The following is a 23,207-nucleotide window of genomic DNA, read 5'->3' on the forward strand; positions in this document are numbered from 1 at the left end:
TATAGTTTTCCACAAGCAACTAAGAAGGTGACACTATAAGTTAATTGGCAAATAACTTTTCAGTCAGACGCTTATTTATTCCAGTTTTTTTATTTTAACATAGTACTTTTTGCTCCAGATTTCACTGTGCATTTATTCACACTAATTAAACAACATAGAGGGGGGCCCGAGTATATACGAAGGTTATTAACAGTCCAAAAAAATCATTACCAAAATGATGTACATCAGAGTCACAAATAAGTCACTGCCTTAAACAAAAGGTAAATAATGACATATAGTCAGGTGTTCCCCTGGTATCTGTTTGCCCCCAGTCTGTGGCGCACCTAAAGGCACTGTACACGTGACGTCACGGTGACATACAGGGCTGGGAACAGTGTTCCGTTCTAGTATCTTGATACCGTTTACCTGCGAGATAAACAAGTGAAAGGACCAAGCCCAACCTCCCTTACACAGAAACCTCCCCTGCTTGTCCCTGCCTTGTCCCCCTCCCCCAGTCAGAACACCTTTCCCCTCCTCTCCTGCACAGAAAAGGCTCCATTTTCTAACCGGGTGGGAGCTGTGCACTTTGGATACTGTTCTGTTCCTGTTTTGGGCTTTGGTTCTGCCCTAGTCCCGTTGCTATCATTTTGCTGCCTTGTTAGAAACTTTTGTCACTTGGAGCGGGGACAGGATAACAGTCACCATGCCTTGGACCCTAACCGCAGGAAGAAGCTTCTTGTTTCTGCTAATGGTAAGTGACAAGCTTCTCATATGGGACATTCTGTGTACAGTAACTGCACAGCCCAGGATCACTTTCAGTTTCTAATAAACGCAGTAGATGCCCCACAGTGTCTGCAGTTCAGACCGTGCCAAGAGGGTCTGTTTACAAATAATAGTTTATAAGCCAACATCAGGGTGAACAGTTTAATTAAAAACATATATAGTGAAACTGTAGCCCAAGGCTCATATAAACTCCCTCTATGTACTTATTACCTACCTGCCTGGTCTAACCACACCCAGAGAGAATAGAGGAGTTGGTATTTACTAGGAATTCCTGAAACAATAAAGTAAAAAAAAAAAAAATCATGTTCCTGCTATTCTATGGAGATAATATACAAAGTGAGTGAATCTGCTGTCTGGAATATAATTGAAATCATAAAAATGTTGCTTGTACGTTTTTACTGTAAATGTAAAACAATATTGTTAGCACGAAGTCTATTGTTGGTGGACACTCCCATGATACATGTGTAACTTTAATTCATATTAAATACAATGAATATAGTTTTGTTTGAAAACTGTATCTATACCTGAAAAAAAGTTCTTATTGTATGTAGAGTTTAGAGCAATAACCAGTTGTAAATATTATATAAACACCTGATGATTAAATAATCTTGCTTAAAAATTGATTTGTAAAAGTATTTTTATATTTGTTCTTTATTTGTAGCAATACTTTACCACACATTTATATTCTATGTATTTTGATTTAGAAAAATGCAGAAATATGTCCCTGTGTTGTGTGTTGTCTGTTTTTATCACCACTGATAAGGTTTTATATTTCCTTCTTACAATGTTTGAAAAATGTCAGGAGACAGAGATAAAATTGACCTGTATTTTTGTTTTGATGACTAACATTGCAATTTCACCCATTTTAATCTGGATTTTATTTGAATGGCATTTAGCAAATACAATGTATCAGAAGTGTGTGTGTGTGTGTGTGTGTAACACAACAATGCAACAAGAATCTAGAATAATAGTACATACATAAAAGTAGTTCACAGTTGCAAAAATATGTCATGTGAATAGAAATAGAGCTTTAAATATGTGGCATTAGATCAAGAAAGAATGTATTGGCTTATTATACCTTGTGGCTTAGTTTAGATATACACAATGTACAAAACTAGCATTACTGAATTTATATTCCCCGGCAAATTTTATATATTTTTTAATGTGTTTGTGAATAATACTTTATTTAAACACACTTGTTAAATGGTCTAAACAAAGCTTGAGCTGTGTTTTGTTTCCCTTGTACCAAGTAATGATATACGTGATATAATGCTACTTATGCAAAGTGGCATTTTACAAATTTAAAGAAAACATGAAAAAACACATTTTTTTTTAAAGGAACACAATCACAGAGTGCATAGCTATCATACAGACTGCCAGAAGGGGGTGGGAGAAAGTGTCATTCAGGAATTCAGGTTTGCACATGTTGCCTTGCTGGAATAATGGATGACCTGAAGCTGAACACTTTAGAAAAGCTCTAATGACAACTATATTTATGCTTACAGACTATTTCATAAATATACATCATTTTATAGAAATATATTTGTAGATACTGCTGTCATAACTGACAAGACACCTATGTAGGTCTGTTTTTATAATAATTTCAGTACTTGAAAATGTTAAACCATGTCTCACCTTTCATTTTGTAATTGCCCATTATGTTATCGGACAGACTACAGGCATACAGTCTAGTCTGGTTTAGAATGTATTAACTATCTATATTTGTTATACTATGTAGGGTGCATTCTTAGTAGTAAGCAGTTAATAAAAAAAAGCCTGGTATTTATCAATTATTATTTTTCTAATGTTAGTGGGACATTAAAGTGGATGTTAATGAAATAGAATGCAGTGATCAACAGCACAAAAAATCCACACACAAAATAATCTCTTTGCAAATTGTAATTTAGTCTTTTATTTTGCTTTATGAAGTTGTCCATCTCATCCCCTTTCCCACTTCACTGCAACAGCTGTAGTTTCCTGTTAGTCATCCTCTGCGGTACTTTCTGCTTTTGCCTTGTGGGTACCATGGCTTTATGCACCAGTACTAACTTTTCATGTGCATGCTAGAAAGCATAGGTATGTTAGCAACACCTGTATAGAGTGATTGGTGACACATAGTTGTGGCCATTGTATCATTTGGCAACTGTCTAAAGCAAAATGCCACATACACATGTAAAATTTGGAAAGAAAATATAATGAATATTGTTGCTACACAGTATACAATACAAACATAGTTTGTCCTCGAGGCTCATGACAGACTTGATTGTTGGGATCTAACTGTGTGAGAAATTCATGATCCTTGAGTTACTAATTGATTCACTTGTGCTCACATAGGGTTATTCTTAAAACACAGTCTGTGTCCAGAAGAGCGCTGCTTTAAAAATACCAAATAGATCAATGAGGAAGTGCTGTGCAAGGATGCAACATTCTATTTTGAATATTCACAAGGGTTATATTTATTTATATTTGCATTTTCCCTGTTAGTGTTCTTCTCTTGCTATGTTATTGAATGTTTGAAACAATTTAGCAGAAGATGCCCATATGAATGACACAGGCATTTAGTCTATGAGATATTACCTGAATAGCCACTTTGCTAGTAAAAATGATTACAATATATCATTTACAGAGCTTAATGGGATACTGAACTCAATTGTTTTCTTTCATGATTCAAATAGAGCAATTTTAAGTAACTTTCTAATTTACTACTATTAACAATTTTTTCTTCATTCTCTTGGAATCTTTATTTGAAAAAGCAAGAATGTAAGCTTATTATCCGGCCCATTTTTTGTTAAGAGTCTGGGTAGCACTTTCTGATTGGTGGCTACATTAAGCCACCAATCAGCAAGCACTACCCAGGTGCTGAACCAAAGATGAGCCGGCTCCTAAGCTTATACTCCTGGTTTTGTTTTTCAAATAAAGATACCAAGAGAACGAATAAAATTTGATAATATGAGTAAATTAGAAGGTTGCTAAAAATTGCATGCTCTGAGTCATGAAAGAAAAAAATGGGTTCAGTATCCCTTTAACATAACATGCATTTTTATACCTGACTTCAATAGAACTTAAAAGTGCAAAAATAAAAGCTCTAATCTGTTAGAACATTTTATTATTGCTCTGTAGCTTATTTATGGCTTTTCCGTCAAGAACATGAACAATAATAACTTGGTATTAGTTGATAAACGGCTTTTACTTAACATTTGTATCATGCAAAACTAACATTAACAATTTTAACTGCTGCACTTTACTGTTATTATATTTACTAGTTTCTCTTGGTCTCATTTGTTGAAACTTAGTTCCTTTTCCATGACAAAAGTTTAGGCACCCCTGACAATTTCCATGATTTTCATTTATAAATAATTGGGTGTTTGGATCAGCAATTTCATTTTGATCTATTAAATAACTGAAAGACACAATAATATTTCAGTAATGAAATGAGGTTTATTGGATTAACAGAAAATGTGCAATATGCATCATAATGAAATTAGACAGGTGCATAAATTTGGGCACCCCAACAGAAATATTGCATCAATATTTAGTAGAGCCTCCTTTAGCAGAAATAACAGCCTCTAGACGCTTCCTATAGCCTGTAATGAGTGTCTGGATGAAGGTATTTTGGGGCCAATTGGGGGACATTTATAAAATTAACCAGACGTCTGACCTCTGGTTAATATTTTGAGCGCTAATTGCTACCACAAGCTTGTGGTAGCAATAACCAGCAACTTGCTGGTTATTTATTGCGCGCCTGTGAATGGGCGAATTTGTCCGTTTGCAGACTCACAATGAATTTACGCTCCACTTCTAATCTAGCCCTGTATGAGGATGTTGATCTTTAACTATTTATACTCTATTTGAAGAAATACTGCATCAGCAGGATAAAAAAAAAAAAAACTGTAGGTTCAGTTTAGATTAGAAATATCTGTGGATGTGTCATTTTATTTGAAAAAATTAAATTTCAAGTTTACTGGCGCGTATTGCTTCAATATTTTGATTAAACTACAGTTATTTGCATGTAAATGCTTTCTATGTTGTGTTACATGAGAATCGTACAAGAACAGATCACTTATCTGTGTCTCCTGTACTTGAACGTGAATCTTTTTTTTTTCTGTAAACTATTACATTACTTATGTTGCATTTTTACTAAACATGATTGAGGCATGATACATTTATTTTGGGGGGAAAAAAGTGATTCTAAAGAATCCTTAGCTCCACTACCTGTTGTCTACAAATAAAGCCTGATGTATCAAGAGTTAGTAGTTACATTTAATAATAAACTATTTACACAAATCTAATACAAAAGTCTCTTTGCATTCCTTGTTAAAGACCATACATAGGTAATGGTATGTATACTTCTCAAGACACATGTATGTTACTGAGCCTACCTAGATATGCTCAACACCGTATAATGTGGCTTTTTTCATGTCCTATCTGAGCCATGAAAGTTTGATTTTAAACTTTGATGAGCCTCGGAAGGTTGATTCCAAGACAGCAAACCTATATTAAAGTGGTCCCTTTAAGATTTGTATGACTTGAGAAACTTTTTTTTATTTATTTTTTTATTATTTTACATTTAGTATTAAGTAAAGTGCAATGCAAAGTTTAATTTGAATATTACGCCATAAAAGGGATTGGCTTAAATAATAATAAAAAAAAATGATGTATTTAACCCTTTAACTGCTGAGGCATTTTCACCCCTGTGCAGAGCTATTTTGGAGTTAAATGCTGCTTTGGAGCTTTTAAATGATTCTTAAATTTAAGCCCCAAGGTAAAGTATTTTTCAGTGATAATCCCACACATATTATGTGTAGTTTTTTTAGCAGACCCAGCAGATTCACACTATGCTATTATTTTATGTATATATCGTAAAAACAAGGTTGTAAAAAATAGTGTGTGTGTGGGTGTTTTTTTTTCTCCTAACTCTGTTGTAAAAAAAGGGGTTATCTAAAAATAAAAAAGACCATTTGGATATATGTATATAACTTTGATGTGCACACAGTGGCTCCCATAATCCTCTGCTCCAAAAAATGTACATTTATACACACCAGGTGATCACTATTACTACGGTGATAACCAGGCTATAAAAAAACAGTTTTTAGGGGCTTTATTTTAAAGAGGAGCTTCTGGGTGTTAAAACAAGGGGTAATGGCAGTCTCTAGGCCTTTTTTTAGGCAAATAGTTTGGGGAAGTGTAGGGATTTTTTATTTTATAAACTTGTGCTTAATTTATACAGCAGGTGATTTCCTTTCAAATGGTGGGTCTTGGGGGTTTCTAGGACTTAAGGGAGCCAGGATCGAGGGGTTTAAATACTTACCCCCCCCCCCCCCCCCATCTAGCTCCCTACCCCAATTTTTTTTTTTTTTTTTTTTTATGATTAAGATAGAGCGTGCAATTTAAACAACAAAATTTGCTTCTAATATCAATTTTTCTTCATTCTCTTGATATCTTTAGTTGAAAAGCAGGGAGGTATGCTTAGCAGCCGGCCCATCTCTGGAGCACTATATGACAGCAGTTTTGCAAGAGCACTAGATATCAGCACTATTTTCTGCCATGCAGTGCTTCAGATGCCTACCTAGGTACCTCTTCAACAAAGGATATCATGAGAATGAAACAAACTTGATATTAGAAGAAAATTTGAAACTTTTTTTTTTAAAAAAGCTATGCTCTGAATCACAAACGAAAATGTTTAGGTTTCATATCCCTTTAAGTCCTACAGAGCTACAGCGTCACCTCCTGGTTTCCAGGGGGCTGTGTGTTGTCACTATGCATGGGAGTAGTGATGTCACAGGCATGCCTAAATTCTCCCAGAGATGCCGGCCCACAGGACTGCCAGGGTATTGGGGGTAAGTGCAAAGGGGGCCCGCAATGAGCTCTGAAAGCACCCCCCCACACATTGTTGTCTTTCCCACTTAAAGGGACATAGTAGACCAGATTTTTATTTGCATAAATGTTTTGTAGATGATCCATTTATATAGCCTATCCGGGAATACCAAGAGAACAAAGCAAATTTAATGATAAAAATAAATTGAAAAGTTGTTCCATGCCCTGTCTGAATCATGAAAATTTAGTTTTGACTAGACTATCCCTTTAACCCCTTCACTGCCGGGACTTCCAGACAGAAACTTGCCCAAAATACCAGAGCATTTTTAGCATTTTTGCTATCACTCCATTTAAACAGAAATGTAATTAACCTGGTTCTAGTTTCCTAAACCTTGTACAGACAATGTTTTCATTGATTTATTTTATATATATATATATATATATATATATATATATATATATATATAACATTACTGTGCAAAAGTCTTAGGCCACCATTAGATTTGTTGTTTTATCAATTGTATAATGATATATAATTATTTCTCAGTCTCTTTATTAGAATACAACCAGAAAATGCAGGATACTTCTATGCAGTATTAAAAAACAGAAACAAATCTGAAAAAAACTGCTTCTTTAGTCTAAAGTGGCAAGTATTTAGTGGGACCTCCCCTTACACTTGAGCAATAGCTGGAACCTGGCTCTCGTAAACCTAAATAGAATGGAACCCTTATTAAAGTCATTGCTAACACCTGTATTTGTCCTATATTTTCATGTAAAAATGACTGCTGTGAAAAAGGTCTATTACACCAGGTTTGTGCAATACATGCTTCACCATTACATACACATGTGGCATGAGTTTAATTCATTGGAAGCTTGCTAATAAGAACAACTTTCAATCGCATCATTCCATTCAAAATGCCAAACATCACAGAATTTGACAGTCATAAAAGTATACTTTTGCACAAGCAAGGCCACTCTCAAAGGGAAATCGGCAAACAAACTGGATACTCAAGACATGGTATTCAAGCTGTTATAAAGAAATTTGAAGAATCAGGTGAGGTCAAGGACTAAAAATGGATTGGAAGGCTAAGAAAACTTTCAAAATCTGATGAGAAGTTTCTCAGAGTCCAGCAAGGACCTGGCTTAGCATCTGGCAGCTTCATCTGGGTGCCAAGGTGACCCTTCTACAGTACTAAGAAACTTTATCAGGAGTGGTCTTTGTGGAAGTGTAGCAGCCAATAAACCACTTTTTCAGACTGGGAACATGGGGAAAAGGCTAATATATGCTAAAGCTCACAAAGATTGGAATGAAGATTAGTGGAAAAGAGTATTATGGAGTGATGAATCCAAGTTTGATTTTTTTTGGGTCCAATTGTCAACAATATATGAGCAGGCGAGTTGGAGAAGGAGTGCTTGCATCCTTCAGTGAAACATGGTGGTGGGTCTGTCCTGGTTTTGGGCTGCATTTCTTCCAGTGGTGTTGGTGATAATGTCTGAATTAATGGGATTCTGAATGCAGAATAGTACAGGCAGGTTTTAATTCATCCTGCCATTCCTTCTGGAAAGCATCTGGTTTGTAATTTGGTTTTATTTTTAAGTATAATAACGATCCCAAGCACACTGCTAATGCAGGGAAATCATATTTGGAGAGAAAAACAGCTGATAAAACTGACAGTCATGAACTGGCCTCCACAGAGTCCAGACCTGAATATTAATTAATGAATAGAGACAGTATGGGATCACCTGGACAGAGAAAGAAATGAAAGACAACCAAAATCTAAAGAAGAACTCTGGGAAGTGCTGAAAGTTACTTCAGGACAGTCTCCCCAAAAGAGTTCAAGATGTGCTTGGTGCCAAGGGAGGTTACACTAAACACTGACTTTTCCCTGAAGAAGCCATTTTGTTCTGAAAATTGGGGGGGGGGGGTTTATATCTTGTGTACATATTCTCTGTATTTTCTGTTTGTATCTTAATTGAGACTGGAAAATAAATATGGATGGTCATTAAAACTTTGCTAAAACAACAAATCTAATGGTGGCCTAAGACTTTTGCACAGTACTGTGTATGTATGTGTGTGTGTATATGTGTATGTGTGTGTGTATGTATATATATATATATATATATATATATATATATATATATATGTATATGTATATATATATATATATATATATATATATATATATATATATATATAATTTAAATACATCTACTTTGTAATTTGTAAATAGATAAAGGAAAATGTATCTGCTCTTCATAATGCCTAAAGAAATACTTTCATTGCAGTACTTTTCATTATCAAGTTGCTCAGCGACTATACAAAAAAGTGTTGTGCGCTGAATGAATGTATCAGGGTGTGTCATTACCCTCAGTACGAAGAGTTAGAAGTGGCTGCAGACAATGAGGTATTCACTAATGGCAAGCACTACTATGAGTCATTCTTTTACTTTGGTATTCATTTAAATAGACTTTTGCTGAGGAAGAACATACTGATGTATCCTTTTTGCTTGATTAAACTGGAAGTTGATTTGCATTGGCTTTCAGGAGCACTTCTATTCATGCTGTGATATTTATCAAACACCAGTATTTATATAAAGAAAAGCAAAAACACCACTGAATAAATGCCAACCACTTTGAAAAGGAATGTGAAATGCTGCCTCTGGGGTGGGAGTACAGAAACTGCTTGCAAAAAAAAATGTATGAAAAAAAAATATCCACATATTCTTCCTTACCTTTGAAGTGTAAATTACAATATTACTTATTTTTCACTTGTGAAGCAAACATTCAAAGTGTATTTTCACCTAGTATAAGTATTTCAGTCATATAATTTTTTTGGATGTCTCCACATTCCTTTCACTTTGTCTTCAATTGCCCTGTAATAGGACCTTTTATTATGTCCATGACTTACACATGTTGTTTTACATCATCACCTGTGGATACGTTTTCTTGGCTGTACCTGTTTTATAGAACACCCTACCATATTTGGTCAGACTTTTTACATGGTTTGGACAATGTGAAAAGTAATCTGAATTGTCATCTATTTCAATAATGAACAAACTTCAATCAAACATAGACACATATAATAGAATTTAAAAATCTTAGGAGTCACATGTAAAATTTTACAAGACCTGGATCCCAGAACCCGTCAAATCAATTCAAATTAAATTGATTATATATTTATATACACACACATTATTATATAAAAACTGTGTTTGCTGCTAACATTTCTATTATCAAATATAAAAGCATAGCCAAAGCTGAGCATTATCCTGACTTATGACTTCTGTGATGTTAAATGGACAATATACTGGAGCAAGCAGCTGATTAAGAGTTAATTTTATTCAAGTCTTCTAAAACTTGATTCCAACATGCATTATCAATTATTACAAATGAAAGGAAAGACATTTTTACAGTGCAATGTCCCTTTAACTCTGCCTTTACCTGAAATGTGACATACAAAAATAGCAGTCAGATATCCATTACCTTAAGTTAATGGCAGATAGACGGGTAGATTATGAGTTATGCATGCTATAGGGAATTTAACGAACGCAACAAACGTTGCATTATTTCACCCCCTATTGCGCAGCCATTACAAGTTTTGAAACAGCCGCCTTGTGCGTGCGATATGGTTGCGTTGAACTCCATACCACACACAATACAAGCGCTGTTTTGACGTGCTCATGCACGCTTTCCCCATAGACATCAATGGGGAGAAGGTGTCAGAAAAAAACCTAACACCTGCGATCGCGGAATGAAAAGCTCCGTAACGCAGCCCCATTGATGTCTATGGGGGAAAAAAGTTACGTTTAAACCTAACACCCTAACATAATCCCCACGTCTAAACACCCCTAATCTGCCGCCCCCAACATCGCCGACGCCTACATAATGTTATTAACCCCTTATCTGCCACTCCCGATATCGCCGCCACTTAACTAAAGTTATTAACCCCTATTCCCCTGCACCCCAACATCGCCCACACTATAATAAAGATATTAACCCCTATTCTGCCGCTCCCCAACATCGCCGCAACTAAATAAAGCTATTAACCCCTAAACCTCTGGCCTCCCACATCACTACCACTAAATAAACCTATTAACCCCTAAACTGCCAGCCCCTCACATCGCAACAACCTAAATTAAACTATATTAACTCCTAAACCTAACCCTAACGTAACTCTAACCCTAAGCCTAACACCCCCTAACTTTAACATAATTAAAATAGAGCTAAATTAAAGTTACAATTATTAACTAAATGATACCTATTTAAAACTAAATACATACCTTTGAAATAAAACCTAAGCTAGCCACAATATAACAAATAGTTATATTGTAGCTAGATTAGGTTTTATTTTTATTTCACAGGTAAGTTTGTATTTATTTTAACTAGGTAGACTAGTTAGTAAATAGTTATTAACTATTTACTAACTACCTAGTTAAAATAAACACAAACTTACCTGTGAAATAAAACCTAAGCTGCTTTACACTAAAACTTAACATTACAAAAAAAAAAATCACAAACGAAATTATCCAAAACAATAAAAATTATTCCTATTCTAATACCCTTTTAAAAAAAAAACACCCCAAAATAAAAAACCCTAATCTAAAATAAACTACCAAGGGCCCTTAAAAGGACCATTTGTGTGCCCTTAAAAGGGTCTTTTGTAGGGCATTGCCCTAAAATTAACAGCTCTTTTGCTAAAAAAGAAAATCAAACACCCCCTAACAGTATACAAACCCCCACCCCCCGAACCCACAAAATAAAAATAAAGTAAAATCTAATCTACCCATTGCCCTGAAAAGGGCATTTGTATGGGCATTGCCCTTAAAAGGGCATTCAGCTCTTTTGCCGACCATTAAAAATAATAAAAAATGGCTATTCTAAAAAGAAAAACCCACCCCAAAATGAAAAAAAAAAGTTACACAAATTAACAAACGAATTATCCAAAATAATAACAATTATTCGTATTCTAATACCCATTTTAAAAAAAAAACACCAAAATAAAAACCCTAATCTATAATAAACTACCAATAGCCCTTAAAAAGGCCTTTTGTAGGGCATTGCCCTAAGTTAAACCGCTCTTTTATCTGAATTTTTTTCTACAAAGACCCACTAACATTACAAACCCCCACCCCTCCATCTTCATCCAGACGGCATTGAGCGGGTCCATCCTGAAGACATCCGGTGAGGAGCATCCTCCTTCATACGGTCTCCACCATATACTGAATCTTCAATGCAAGGTACACGATTCGAAATGGCGTCCCTTGCATTCCTATTGGCTGATTTGATTTCAAAAACATATTTAAATAGACTCCAAAACAATGTCAACTCATTCATATGGCAGAACAAAATGCCTAGGGTCTCAAAGAAAATTATATATAGAGATAGACAGACATAATGGGGGCCTAATTGTACCTAATCTAACATACTATAAACAAGCATCTGTCATGACTAGGATAATAGACTGGAGTAAACATTTTAAAGATAAGGAATGGGTAATATTAGAGCATGAATTAGCAAATACATCAAGCCTGAGTGGTCAATGTTGGCTGCATAAGCCGCAAAGGAAACTTTGTAGTTCAACTCCAAAAATTGTATTGGAAACATTAGAGATATGGGATTGAATATTGAAGAACAAAAAAGACATCTCATCTATCCCATCTCCCCTGACTCCTCTACTAGTAAACACTGACTCTCCAATGAAACACAATATCATAGAGGGTGACACCATGAGCATACACTGTTGGGTACCGACACGCTCAGTTCTAGATAACGGTACGATACTCACAAAAAAAGAAATAGCAGACAAACATATATTTAGTTGTCAGAGCTGGTATGAGTACCTACAACTCACACATTACATTAACCATAATAAAAATAAATCGGATCTAGCGAGACCACTTACTCCGTTTGAATCCATGTGCTATTCAGAAGGCACCTCAAAGAAGGGGTTATCACAGTCGTATAGATTTTTTATTAGCGATGCACTTGAAGCAGTTACCTTCATATACTAAAGTGTGGGAGGGGGGTTACATAAATCTTTAACACCAAATGAGTGGCAAATGATTTTCCACCAAATGGGAAGAGCTCCATCTTCTATGAATGTCACGGAGACCAATATGAAGCTACTTACCAGATGGTATCTTACCCCTAAAAGATTATCTAATATATACCCAAGCGCCAGCAGACTCTGCTGGAGAGGATGTGGCCGGGAAGGAACTCTCTCACATATATGGTGGGGGTACCCCTGTTAAAAACATATTGGAATGACATACACACAGAAATAGGGAAAATAATAACAACTCCACTGGGAAACGACCCATTTGTATTTCTGTTCAATAAGGTACCTAAAATAAAATGTAAACTAAGATCAATGTTATTATATATTATGATAAATTGTGCTAAACAACTAATCCCAAGACTATGGAAAAGCACAAGAGTCCATAAAGTGCAAGAGTGGAGGGAACAGGTATCAAGGTTATTATCCCTTGAAAAATATCATTACCAACAGACCAATCGAATAGAAGAATATCACTCCATACTATTCCTTTGGGAACACTGAAAAGAAACTCTTAACTGAATAAAACACGCTATTGGAAATTTATAAGGAAATAAATGCATGTACAATATAGGAATATTGGTAACAGTAGTTTAAACTGTTGTAGAAGTGATGAGATGGAAAGTATAAAGTGGTGCAGCGGTGAATCGCTATGTTTATGTAATCTGACACTATGGAACAACGGGTTGTGAAGTTGTTTCTGCTTGTTTTTGTTATGGATGTATTTCAATATCTGCTTATGTATGATGTAAACTGAATAAAATATCAATAAAAAAAATTAAAATCAGCCAATAGGATGAGAGCTACTGAAATTGTATTGGCTGATTTGAATAGCCAATAGCCAGTATGAAGAGGATTCTCCACGCCGGATGTCTTCAGGATGGACCCGCTCTGTGCCGCCGGGATGAAGATAGAATACACCGCTGGGATGAAGATAGAAGATGCCACCTGCCGCCTGGATGAAGATTGAGCCGCCTTGATGAAGATGGAGCCGTTTAGGTTTTTGTTAGGTTTTTAATTTTGGGGGGTTAGTTGGGTGGTGGGTTTTTTATAGTGGCGGTGGTGTAGGGCTTAATAACTTTAGTATAGTGGGGGTGATGTGAGCGGGCGGCAGATTAGGGGTTAATTATATTTAAATAGTGTTTGTGATGTGGGAGGGTGGTGGTTTAGGGGTTAATAATTTTATTATAGTGGTGATTATGTCAGGGAGTGGCGGAATATGGGTTAATCAATTTTATTAGTAGCGGCGATGTTGGGAGTGGCAGATTAGGGGTTAATAACTTTAATATAGTATTTGCGATGCAGGAGGGTGGCGGTTTAGGGGTTAATAGGTAGTTTATGGGTGTTAGTGTACCTTGTAACAGTGTAGTTATGAGTTTTATGTAACAGTTTTGTTGCCTAAAACTCATAACTACTGCTTTCAGATGACGGTACGGATCTTGTCGTTATAGACTGTAACGCAAGCTTTTTAGCCTCACCGCAAAACTTGTAATGGCTGCGTTATGGAAGTCCCCTGAAAAAACATAATTTTTATGAGTGGTCGGTACAGCTATACCGACAAGACTCGTAATGGCTGCAGTGCTATTTTACTACTGAAATGGCCATTTTTTCAGCGTTAAAAGACGAACGCGGAACTCGTAATCTACCTGTATGAAAGTTATCTCATGTATACCTGATGCAAATATGACGAACCTTCAATACAGGACAGGGTGGATAAAAATCAATGATTTAAAAAAATAAATTAAAAAAAAATAGTTTTTAATTAATTATATAGCAAGATGCTGTATATTCATTGCTGTGATATTTTTTTTTTTTTGGGGGGGGGGAATTAATTTAATTCCATTAAACCATTTACAATGTCATTCTCTCCCAGGCGTTTCTATCAGATAATTTTGGGCAATTTTCTATCTAGAAGATATCGCATATTATTGATTTTGTAGTTCTCAAATCAATTTGTGTCTGCAGAAATAAAATGCCTCTTCTTCACAGCAAAAATGTTATAAAATGTATATATAAAATAAACATACAGAGTTGAGAAATATACATTTAAGGGACATAATCATGAACGAACAATTTTGAGTTGCAGATAGAGCACACAATTTTCAGATTTGCTTCTGTTATCAAGTTGTCTTCATTCTCTTGGTATCCTTTGTTGAAGAAGAGCACTGCTCTACTGTAGCATAGGTGAACACATTGGGTAAGACAAGTGACAAGCAGCTAGCTCACAGTAGTGCATTGCTTCTGAGCCTACCTATGTATGCTTTTCAACAATAATTACCAAGAGAATGAAGCAAAATAGATAATAGAAGTAATTATTTCTGAATAATGAAAGTTTAATTTTGACGTTACTATCCCTTTTAATGCCATTGTTCCTCTGCAAATCTATGTAACCAGAATCAAGAAGCTCACTAAATAGAAGATTGCGAGCGGAATAGATCTGCACAAGTGTAAGGAGGGAGGGGCGAGCATTAAAAATGAATCATTTTTTTTTCTTCTTCAAATAAAGTATAGCTGATTAAATATTAATATTTATCCTATTAAACTGGAGATAGTTCACCTAAAAATAATGTTATTCATTGCAATGATCTATTTATGCATATCTAATGATATATAACCAAATCAGTAATGGTCTAATATAATCGGAAAAATACTCTAAAAAATTGTTAAAAAAAATAAAAACCATGATTTAAATTGATTTAAATTTGTCTTACTAGCTAGTGATTTAAATTGTGATTTAAATCAAATCCACCCTGATACAGGATAAAGACAATCTACCATCATTACCTGGAACACGTTTTTATTAGAATTTGAATTAGATGGTGTTTAGCACACAGCTGACAGTATAAAGGACAGTCAAAATCCCATATACACAGGTGTTTGCAGGCTTGACAATTCCACAAGTGTTATTACTGGGACCTTGTTCTTTTTGGAATATTCTACATATAATGTAGCAAATCCCTTCTTGGCTCCTTACTACTACTTCATAAAATTAGAATAAATATTGCACCACTGTCGTGACCACCAAATTATGCAAGATAAGTAGTTAATATTTTCTTAAATTATATTTCTAATTAAGTGATATCTACTGGAGAATACTAATAAGGTGAAATAAACAACAACGCTAAAAGTAAACGAAACAGAAGACCACAGAACATGTCAAAGCTTGAGGAATTCTGGGACCCAGGTCTTGTAAAAATTTTACTTGTGACTCCTAAGATTTTTTTAAATTATTATACGTGTCTCTATTAAAAAAAAAAAAAAAAGACTCAGTAAAGCTATTTCTATTAAATATATGTAAGAGCATTATTTTTATATGAAGAATTTTTTGCTCATTGGCTGATAAACAGAATAACCGCTGCCCTGTTAGTGGACACACCTCACAGCCTTAAAAATATGTTATCTTAGTAGAGGAACATTGTTTTTTTTTTTTAAAATAAACTGTAATATTTTAACATCTGTCTGACAAGCAACAATGGAAGAAAACACTTTTTACTGTTCATTTATTGGTTAAAATGGCATGAATTCCATGTGTGATGTTTTCATGAAACAACCAGTTTAGCAAGGGCAAATAGTGAGTGGGGCATTTCAAATATCTCTAAGCCAATGGCAATCAGCAGTAACGTACAGTGCTGAATTTCTTCAGTTGTTAGCTTCCAGGAAATACTAGTCTATCTGCTTATAAGGCTGCATGCATGGAGAGGTCATGTGATAATCCTTTGTGTCACACGGAGGTATAACAGGACAATTTCTGCAGGTGTCTATTCAGGCTGTGCAAAATCCTCATTCCTGTATCTAGTCATTGTTGCCACTTTAAATTAGTTTAAAAGGTATGAATTCATTAACACGCTGGTAGCTGCCAACGGAGAATGAAAATATTTTCTGACCGAAAACCAGAGAGTTGAAAAAACACTAGGTAAAGCTGGTTGAAGAAAAAGCATCTTTCAGCTACAAGGTGCTGCCATCTGTTGTCCAAACTATTTACTTGTTCATTGTAAACTTGAATAATGCATAGCCAATAAAGCACAACATTGAAAAAGATTAGTGAACAAAATACATATTTTAGCACCATGTAAACCTGTCCCTTTTCTTACACAAATCTACATTGCTGTAATATTGCTAATTGTACCTCATTTGCTTTGGCCATTAAGGGGCAGCCATAAATTAACGCCTAAAGTAGCAACTACATTTTAAAGTTAAAGGGACATGATTCATGATTCAAGTAGAGCATTCAATTGTAAACAACTTTCCAATTTTTTTCTATTATCTCATTTGTTTTTTTGAAAAGGGTTCTTATGGAGGAGCTGCTGTTTGGTGGCTGCACATATATGCCTTTTGTTAATGGCTCACCCAATGTGTTAACTAGCTCATAGTAGTGCATTTCTGCTTTTTCAACTAAGAATAAAAAGAGAATGAAGCAAATTTGATAATAGAAGTAAATTGGAAAGTTGTTTAACTTAATTGAATGCATTATCTGAATTAAAGGGACAGTACTATAAAGAAGAATATGTACAGAAACTGATAGAAAAATCCAGTATAAAACCTTTAAAAACTTACTTATTAGCTCCCAGTTTAGCACTGTTGATGAGGTTAGGCTGGGACAGCCTCCCCCCCCCCACACTTCCCTGCATATTAAAATACATATTATACAAACAGGAGCTACAGGAATATTTAGGCATCAGTATACATCTAAATCTTTGGGGCTTGGTTAGGAGTCTGAAAATCAGCACAATGTTATTAAAAAAAAATAAGCACACCTATATATTTTTACAAAAACACTCCCAGGTGGGCTATATAAATGCACCATCTACAAAACATTTATCCAAAGAAAACTCTAGTGTACAATGTCCCTTTAAGAAAGAAAGAAAAATTGTGGGTTTCATGTCCCTTTTAAATTGTAGGAAAATCAGCAAAATAAAGTACATATATAGTTAGCTCTCTTTTTATGTTCATTTTAATTTAATTAGAACTCATTGTCAAATTAGCAGATGATTTTCAAATCACCTATTCATTTATTAAAAAAGGAATGTCATTTTAGAAGTAAATAGTTATGGTTAAGTCTTATCAGTTTCATAAAGCAGGCATATTGTGACCTGAAAATAAAACTATATTTTTTGTGGAATTGTATAACTGCACACCAGTAGAATTATAGGAGTTGTCTTTATTAGCCAGTGAGCAATTAACACATAAGGACAGGTTGTACACTAACATTTACTCGTTGATATCAATTTAATCTTATCAACAAGTGCAGATACTCTTTGTAAAGATCTTAGTTCAAAGAACAGAAAACCTCGTAAGTACATGATACAAGATATCCATAGTAGTACACTTTTGAATAAAAAGTATTTCATAACCACTTCTAACAGAGCCTGGGAACAAATGATAATCCTAATTCTCAATATATTACAGAAGGGTAGATCATATTACAGCTGTATACTTACCTACTAGCAACTAAAAAATGTTCAAATACTTTAAAGAGCCATTATAATATGCTCTTATTCACTATTGGGAGCTGCAGAAAATTTCTGGTCTCAAGCGGAATCTGAAGCTGACATAACCAGCACTAGTCTCACGACCCAACTATGCAACTAGAGCTTCTGATTGGCTACAGGTTGATCGGTGCAAAAATGACACCCTCATGCAATTCTCAACACACTAAAGTTCCTGTGCATAAAAACAGTATTGTGAAAGAGCTAATTGCAGTGTTATACTGTTTATTATTAGCACAATGCTTATATAATGATAAATAAAACTGAATTATTATTGGCTTTATTTTTTTTTTATTGCTGCTGGATCTCTTTGTTCATGTTGTAAAATAATCATGTTGGAACATGACTATACTCTTTCACACCCCTAATGTAATTTATTACGTACTGAATTTTTATCCTGTCTGCTGAGTACCTTCCTGGTTTCCCTTATGGCTCCAGAGGTAATAAATACTGATTTCTCAAAAACAGAGCTGAATGTTGGAAGCAGAACTTGACAACAATGCCCTTAACATTGAATTTTTATAAACTCTTATAAAAGTAATGTGGGATTTCAAAGCAACTACATTCTTTCTGAAATGCATTTGTAGGCCTTTAGTGTATAACCAATGTTTATAGAAAACACTACTCATATACAGCTATAATTAGAGACAGTCAAAAAATGTTATTGTTTAAAAAGATAGATAATCTCTTTTTCTTTCCTATGGGATGGAAAGTCCACAAATCCATTCAATCACTAGTGGGAATTCAACTCCTGCCCACCAGGTGGAGGCAAAGAACACCCCAGCAAAGCTGTTAAGATCACTCCCACTTCCCATAAACCCCCCAGTCATTCTTTACCTAGTTCATCGGGTGTATGTGCGAAGTTGGTGTCTGAAGATATTTAATCCTTTTATGGGTAATTTCCCTGCAAGTAAGGATTGGGGCTCTGCTGTGTCCATGTACATCTCTTTAGTAAGAGTAATGGTGGCTTTTAGCAGTTGGAAGATGGCGAGGTAATCCTTGCTTACCTTCCAACATCTATGCTACCCCTATAAAGAAAACCAGGGTTGGTTACTCTGTTTTTCATGTTTCTTCAGGTCCCTGTCAGCGATCAGAGAGGCTAAAACACCTGGAGCTGCTGTGACTGCCTCACAGCAGAAGACCCTGGAGGGTAAGTCCTTTTATATATTTTCATCACAAGTACATAAATGAAGGACTGAGATAGTGAGTATATATATATATATTAATTGAAATATGTTGCGGCTGAGTAGTTTACTGGTACCCAGCTATTTTCAGGAATTGTGCCACTCCTGATGCCCATATGAATGTTCAAAGTAGCTGTCCTGACCCAGGCTTTATGTAGTGTGTTTTTTAAGTACATCACACTTTCTATACCTGCACAATCTGTCCTTATGGTTGTTTGAGTGTTTTTTTTTCTTCTAGAAGCAATCCCTGCCATGGGTATTCAGAGCATTGTGTTGGTTTGGTGAAGAAAATCTCCTGAGTTAACCACTTCCTGACCTACAAATGCATATAGCAATGAGATGTACAAGTAGGAGACAGGTATCTAGCTGCACACAGATGGCTTTTTACAGTTTGTTTTCGATCCCTCATATGGGGCATACCGGCATCTTAAAGATCCCTTGCAGTCAGGGGTTGGTTGCGGTTTTTGTCTATTTATTGCCCTCTTAGACAAGCTAACATTTTTTATGGTCTCTATTACATATGGTCCCTACGGTAAAGCTTCAGGGTTATATTTTAGACTTATTTGGTCTTCTTTTTCCCAGTAGCAGTGGGGTTAACATCTTTTCCCGCCTTAGTCTGGGTTATGGCCGCGCCGTGTCAGAGACCTGACACTGACTAGTTTGTAGGGCTGTGTGTTTTTACAGTCGCTAGTGGAGTCTAACTTTATATGTATAAAGTTTATTGGGCTCTGTAGTTTTTCCCTGGTTTCGAAGGGTTAAAATGGGCACCGGAAATTTTTGGCGCGAGTCTTTCTTAGCCTTTTAAAAATGAGGTGTCTGTGGACCAGATCATGCGGGAGGCCTCTTGGTCCTTGTGGCATACCTTTTTCTAAAGATATTCAATTTCAATGTTTTCTGTCTCAGCTGAGGTTTCTTTTGGGAGGAAAGTTCTTCATGCGGTGGTGCCTTCTGTTTTGGTCTGCCTGTCTTGTTCTTCCTCCCTTCCATTCTGTGTCCTCTTGCTTGGGTATTGGTTCCCACTAGTAATTGAATGGATTTGTGGACTCACCATGCCATTGGAAGAAAACAAAATTTATGTTTATCTGCATGCCAGGAGAGTCCATGACCCTCCCTTGATTTATATTTAAAATGGTGTTAATCTTTTAAACCTCAGGCACCTTTATACCTTTTTGTCCTCTTCTCTTTCCGTATTCCCTCGGCTAAATAACTGGGGGTTTATGGGAAGTGGGAGTGATCTTAACAGCTTTGCCGGGGTGTTCTTTGCCTCCACCTGGTGGCCAGGAGTTGAATTCCCATTAGTAATTGAATGGATTTGTGGACTCTCCATGCCAGGAAAAAAATTTTTTATCAGGTAAGCATAAATTTTGTTATTACCCCAGTTTTGCGCAGAACACACTGTTATATTAATACACTTTTTACCTCTGTGATTACTTTGTTTCTAAGCATCTTCTGATGTCCCCCTGATCACATGAATTTAAATGTATTATCTATTGACTTGCATGTAAGCCAATTAGTGCTGTGTTGTTAAAATCCTCGGCGTCAGCACAATGTTATATATATGGCTCACATGAACTAGTTTCCCCTGTTGTAAAAAGCAAATACAAAAGCATGTGATCATGGGGCTGTCTTTAGAGACTTAGAAACAGACAGAAATGTAGAGGTTAAATTGTTAAATTGTTAAAAATTATATTAATATAACCAGTTGTGCAAAGCTGGGGAATGGGTAGTAAAGGCATTATCTATCTTTTTTTAACCCCTTTTTTTGGGACTTGATTGTTTTATAGCGCGGTCTTGCCACCAGCGTTGAGACTGCTCTATTCCACAAAGCCGGCTGGAGGGAGGGTATTAATAGCGTCTTCTTGCTAGACTTGTGCTATTATGTCCTGAAAAAAACCTTAATGACTAGTGACATACAGGGTACATTGTGGTCATTAAGGGGTTAAACAATAACATTATTTGTGTTGACTGTCCCTTTAATACCAAAAGCTTGTGTTACTATGGCTCAGTCAAGGATATGGAAAGACTGCAAACCTTGAAAAAAAGTATAAAACATTTATTTTACATTAATATAAATACAGGACACCAGAAAACAAATAGCTAAATGCATATGCTAACTCATTTAAATTTTAATCAATTAAGTTCACTTCTTAAAGGACCATTAAAGGGATATGACACCTAAAACTGTCCTTTTGTGATTCAGACAGAGCATACAATTTTTAAAAAGATTTTAATTTACTTCTATTCTATCAAATTTGTATCAGATCTGCTTTGTTCCCATGGTATTCTTCGTTAAAGAGATACCTAGGTAGGTGTCTGGAGCTCTACATTGCAGGAAATAGCCGTCATCTCTTGGACTTGCAAATGGACAACATTCTTGAAAAACTGCTGCCATATAGTGCTCTAGACGTGTGCATGCTCCTGAGCTTATGTCCCTGATTTTCAACAAAATAATAAGAAAACAAAGAGAAAATGTGATAATAGAAGCAAATTATAAAGTTGATTAGAATTGTATACTTTATGTTAATTGATATAATCCTTTTCTTTCCTTGTTCCACGATATATATATAAAACCGCTGTATTTATAATATTTATTTTACAATGTAGTTTTAAATGTAATTTTTTTTGTAAGCTGTTGTGCAAAATATTAAAGGTTAATTAAGCAATGCTTTTTACCACAACTTTATAAGTAAACCATGTCTGTTTTGCAATGCAATGTTTTCAGTGAACTGAATAAAGGAAATGATTAATCCTATTATGCAGACTGGCTGAAAAATTAAAAAACCAACATCAGAATAGAAGCCTTTGATTAATCGTTCACTCCTAGCACAAAAAGACTTACCAAGATTTCACTTGCTAATAGACGTTTCCCTCAGTCTTCTGGCTATGCACATTATTGCATTTTGTCTTTTAATTTGCAGCTTTTATGATTAAGTGAAATTAATATTATTTAAAAAAGATCCTCCAATTTATTAGTAATATTTACAAATCTGCAATTATCAGCACAAAGTGACAGTTTATACTTCTTGCTAAAAGGCATTTACTTTTCTTCCCTTGTCTTTTTGCTCACCAGCAAGGCCAAGTCTGCATTCACACCCACGCAACTCAGCTACATTATCTTGCAGAAGAATTAACATTACACTGCAGGCAGTGAGATTCCAAATGTCTGATAACATGAGAAAATTCTTTTGTATAAAACTTGTAGTGCAGAAAAAAATACATCCGAGAATTGTTTAATTATCTGTTGACACAAAATGTATCTTAATATTTCATTAGCTTTTATTTTTTTTCACTTTCAAAAAGTGTTATTTGTATAATTTTCCAAAACAGCATCTCTTTATGAATTCATTTTTTTTGTCTAAATGAAACATAAAATAAGCGAACACGCTATTTATTAAGAATTAAAGTGATGGTAAATCATGTTTAAAAACGCTAGGATTTACCTTCACTAACAACAAACTGGACTTTCAGTTATGAGTTTCTAAAAAAAAAAAAAAAAAAAGGTGCTAAATTTACCCTTTTTGTGCCACGGCTCAAGTCAGAGCCTCCGGCCGCCCATGGCACAGCCCTCTTTAGCCATGCTAGCATACAGAACACTGTCAGATGACTAGCACGGCTATTGGTTTAGAGGTGGAAACATTGCCTCATTGAGAAAAGAGAGCTGTGCTGTGGTTAGCCGAAGGCGCTGACTTAAGCAAAGAGTCGCGGCGCAGAAAGGGTGAGTTTAGCACCCTTTTGTTTTAGTAAGTGATCACTGAAAGTCCACCTTATTTTAATAATGGTAAATCCTAATGGTTTTTAAACGCTCAGAATAACCATCACATTAAGGATCATTGAACACTTTGAAATTGTAATAAAACATGTTTAATTATATATATATAAAAAAAAAAAAACTTTTGTGTTATACTT

At 35.3% G+C, this 23,207-nt stretch overlaps 1 protein-coding gene across 1 annotated transcript in view; it reads left to right on the plus strand.

The window, feature by feature from the left end:
• The first annotated feature begins 282 nt into the window (after window positions 1–282).
• DSG2 (desmoglein 2) overlaps window positions 283–23,207 on the plus strand; it is a 78,753-nt gene continuing 55,828 nt past the window's right edge. The window contains exon 1 of the mRNA XM_053714998.1: window positions 283–730. Within this exon, the coding sequence (XP_053570973.1) occupies window positions 683–730 (48 nt within the window). The 5' untranslated portion in view covers window positions 283–682. The remainder of the gene's footprint in view (window positions 731–23,207) is intronic.

The sequence above is a fragment of the Bombina bombina genome, chromosome 5 (genome assembly GCF_027579735.1).
Source record: "Bombina bombina isolate aBomBom1 chromosome 5, aBomBom1.pri, whole genome shotgun sequence".
NCBI lineage: Eukaryota > Metazoa > Chordata > Amphibia > Anura > Bombinatoridae > Bombina > Bombina bombina.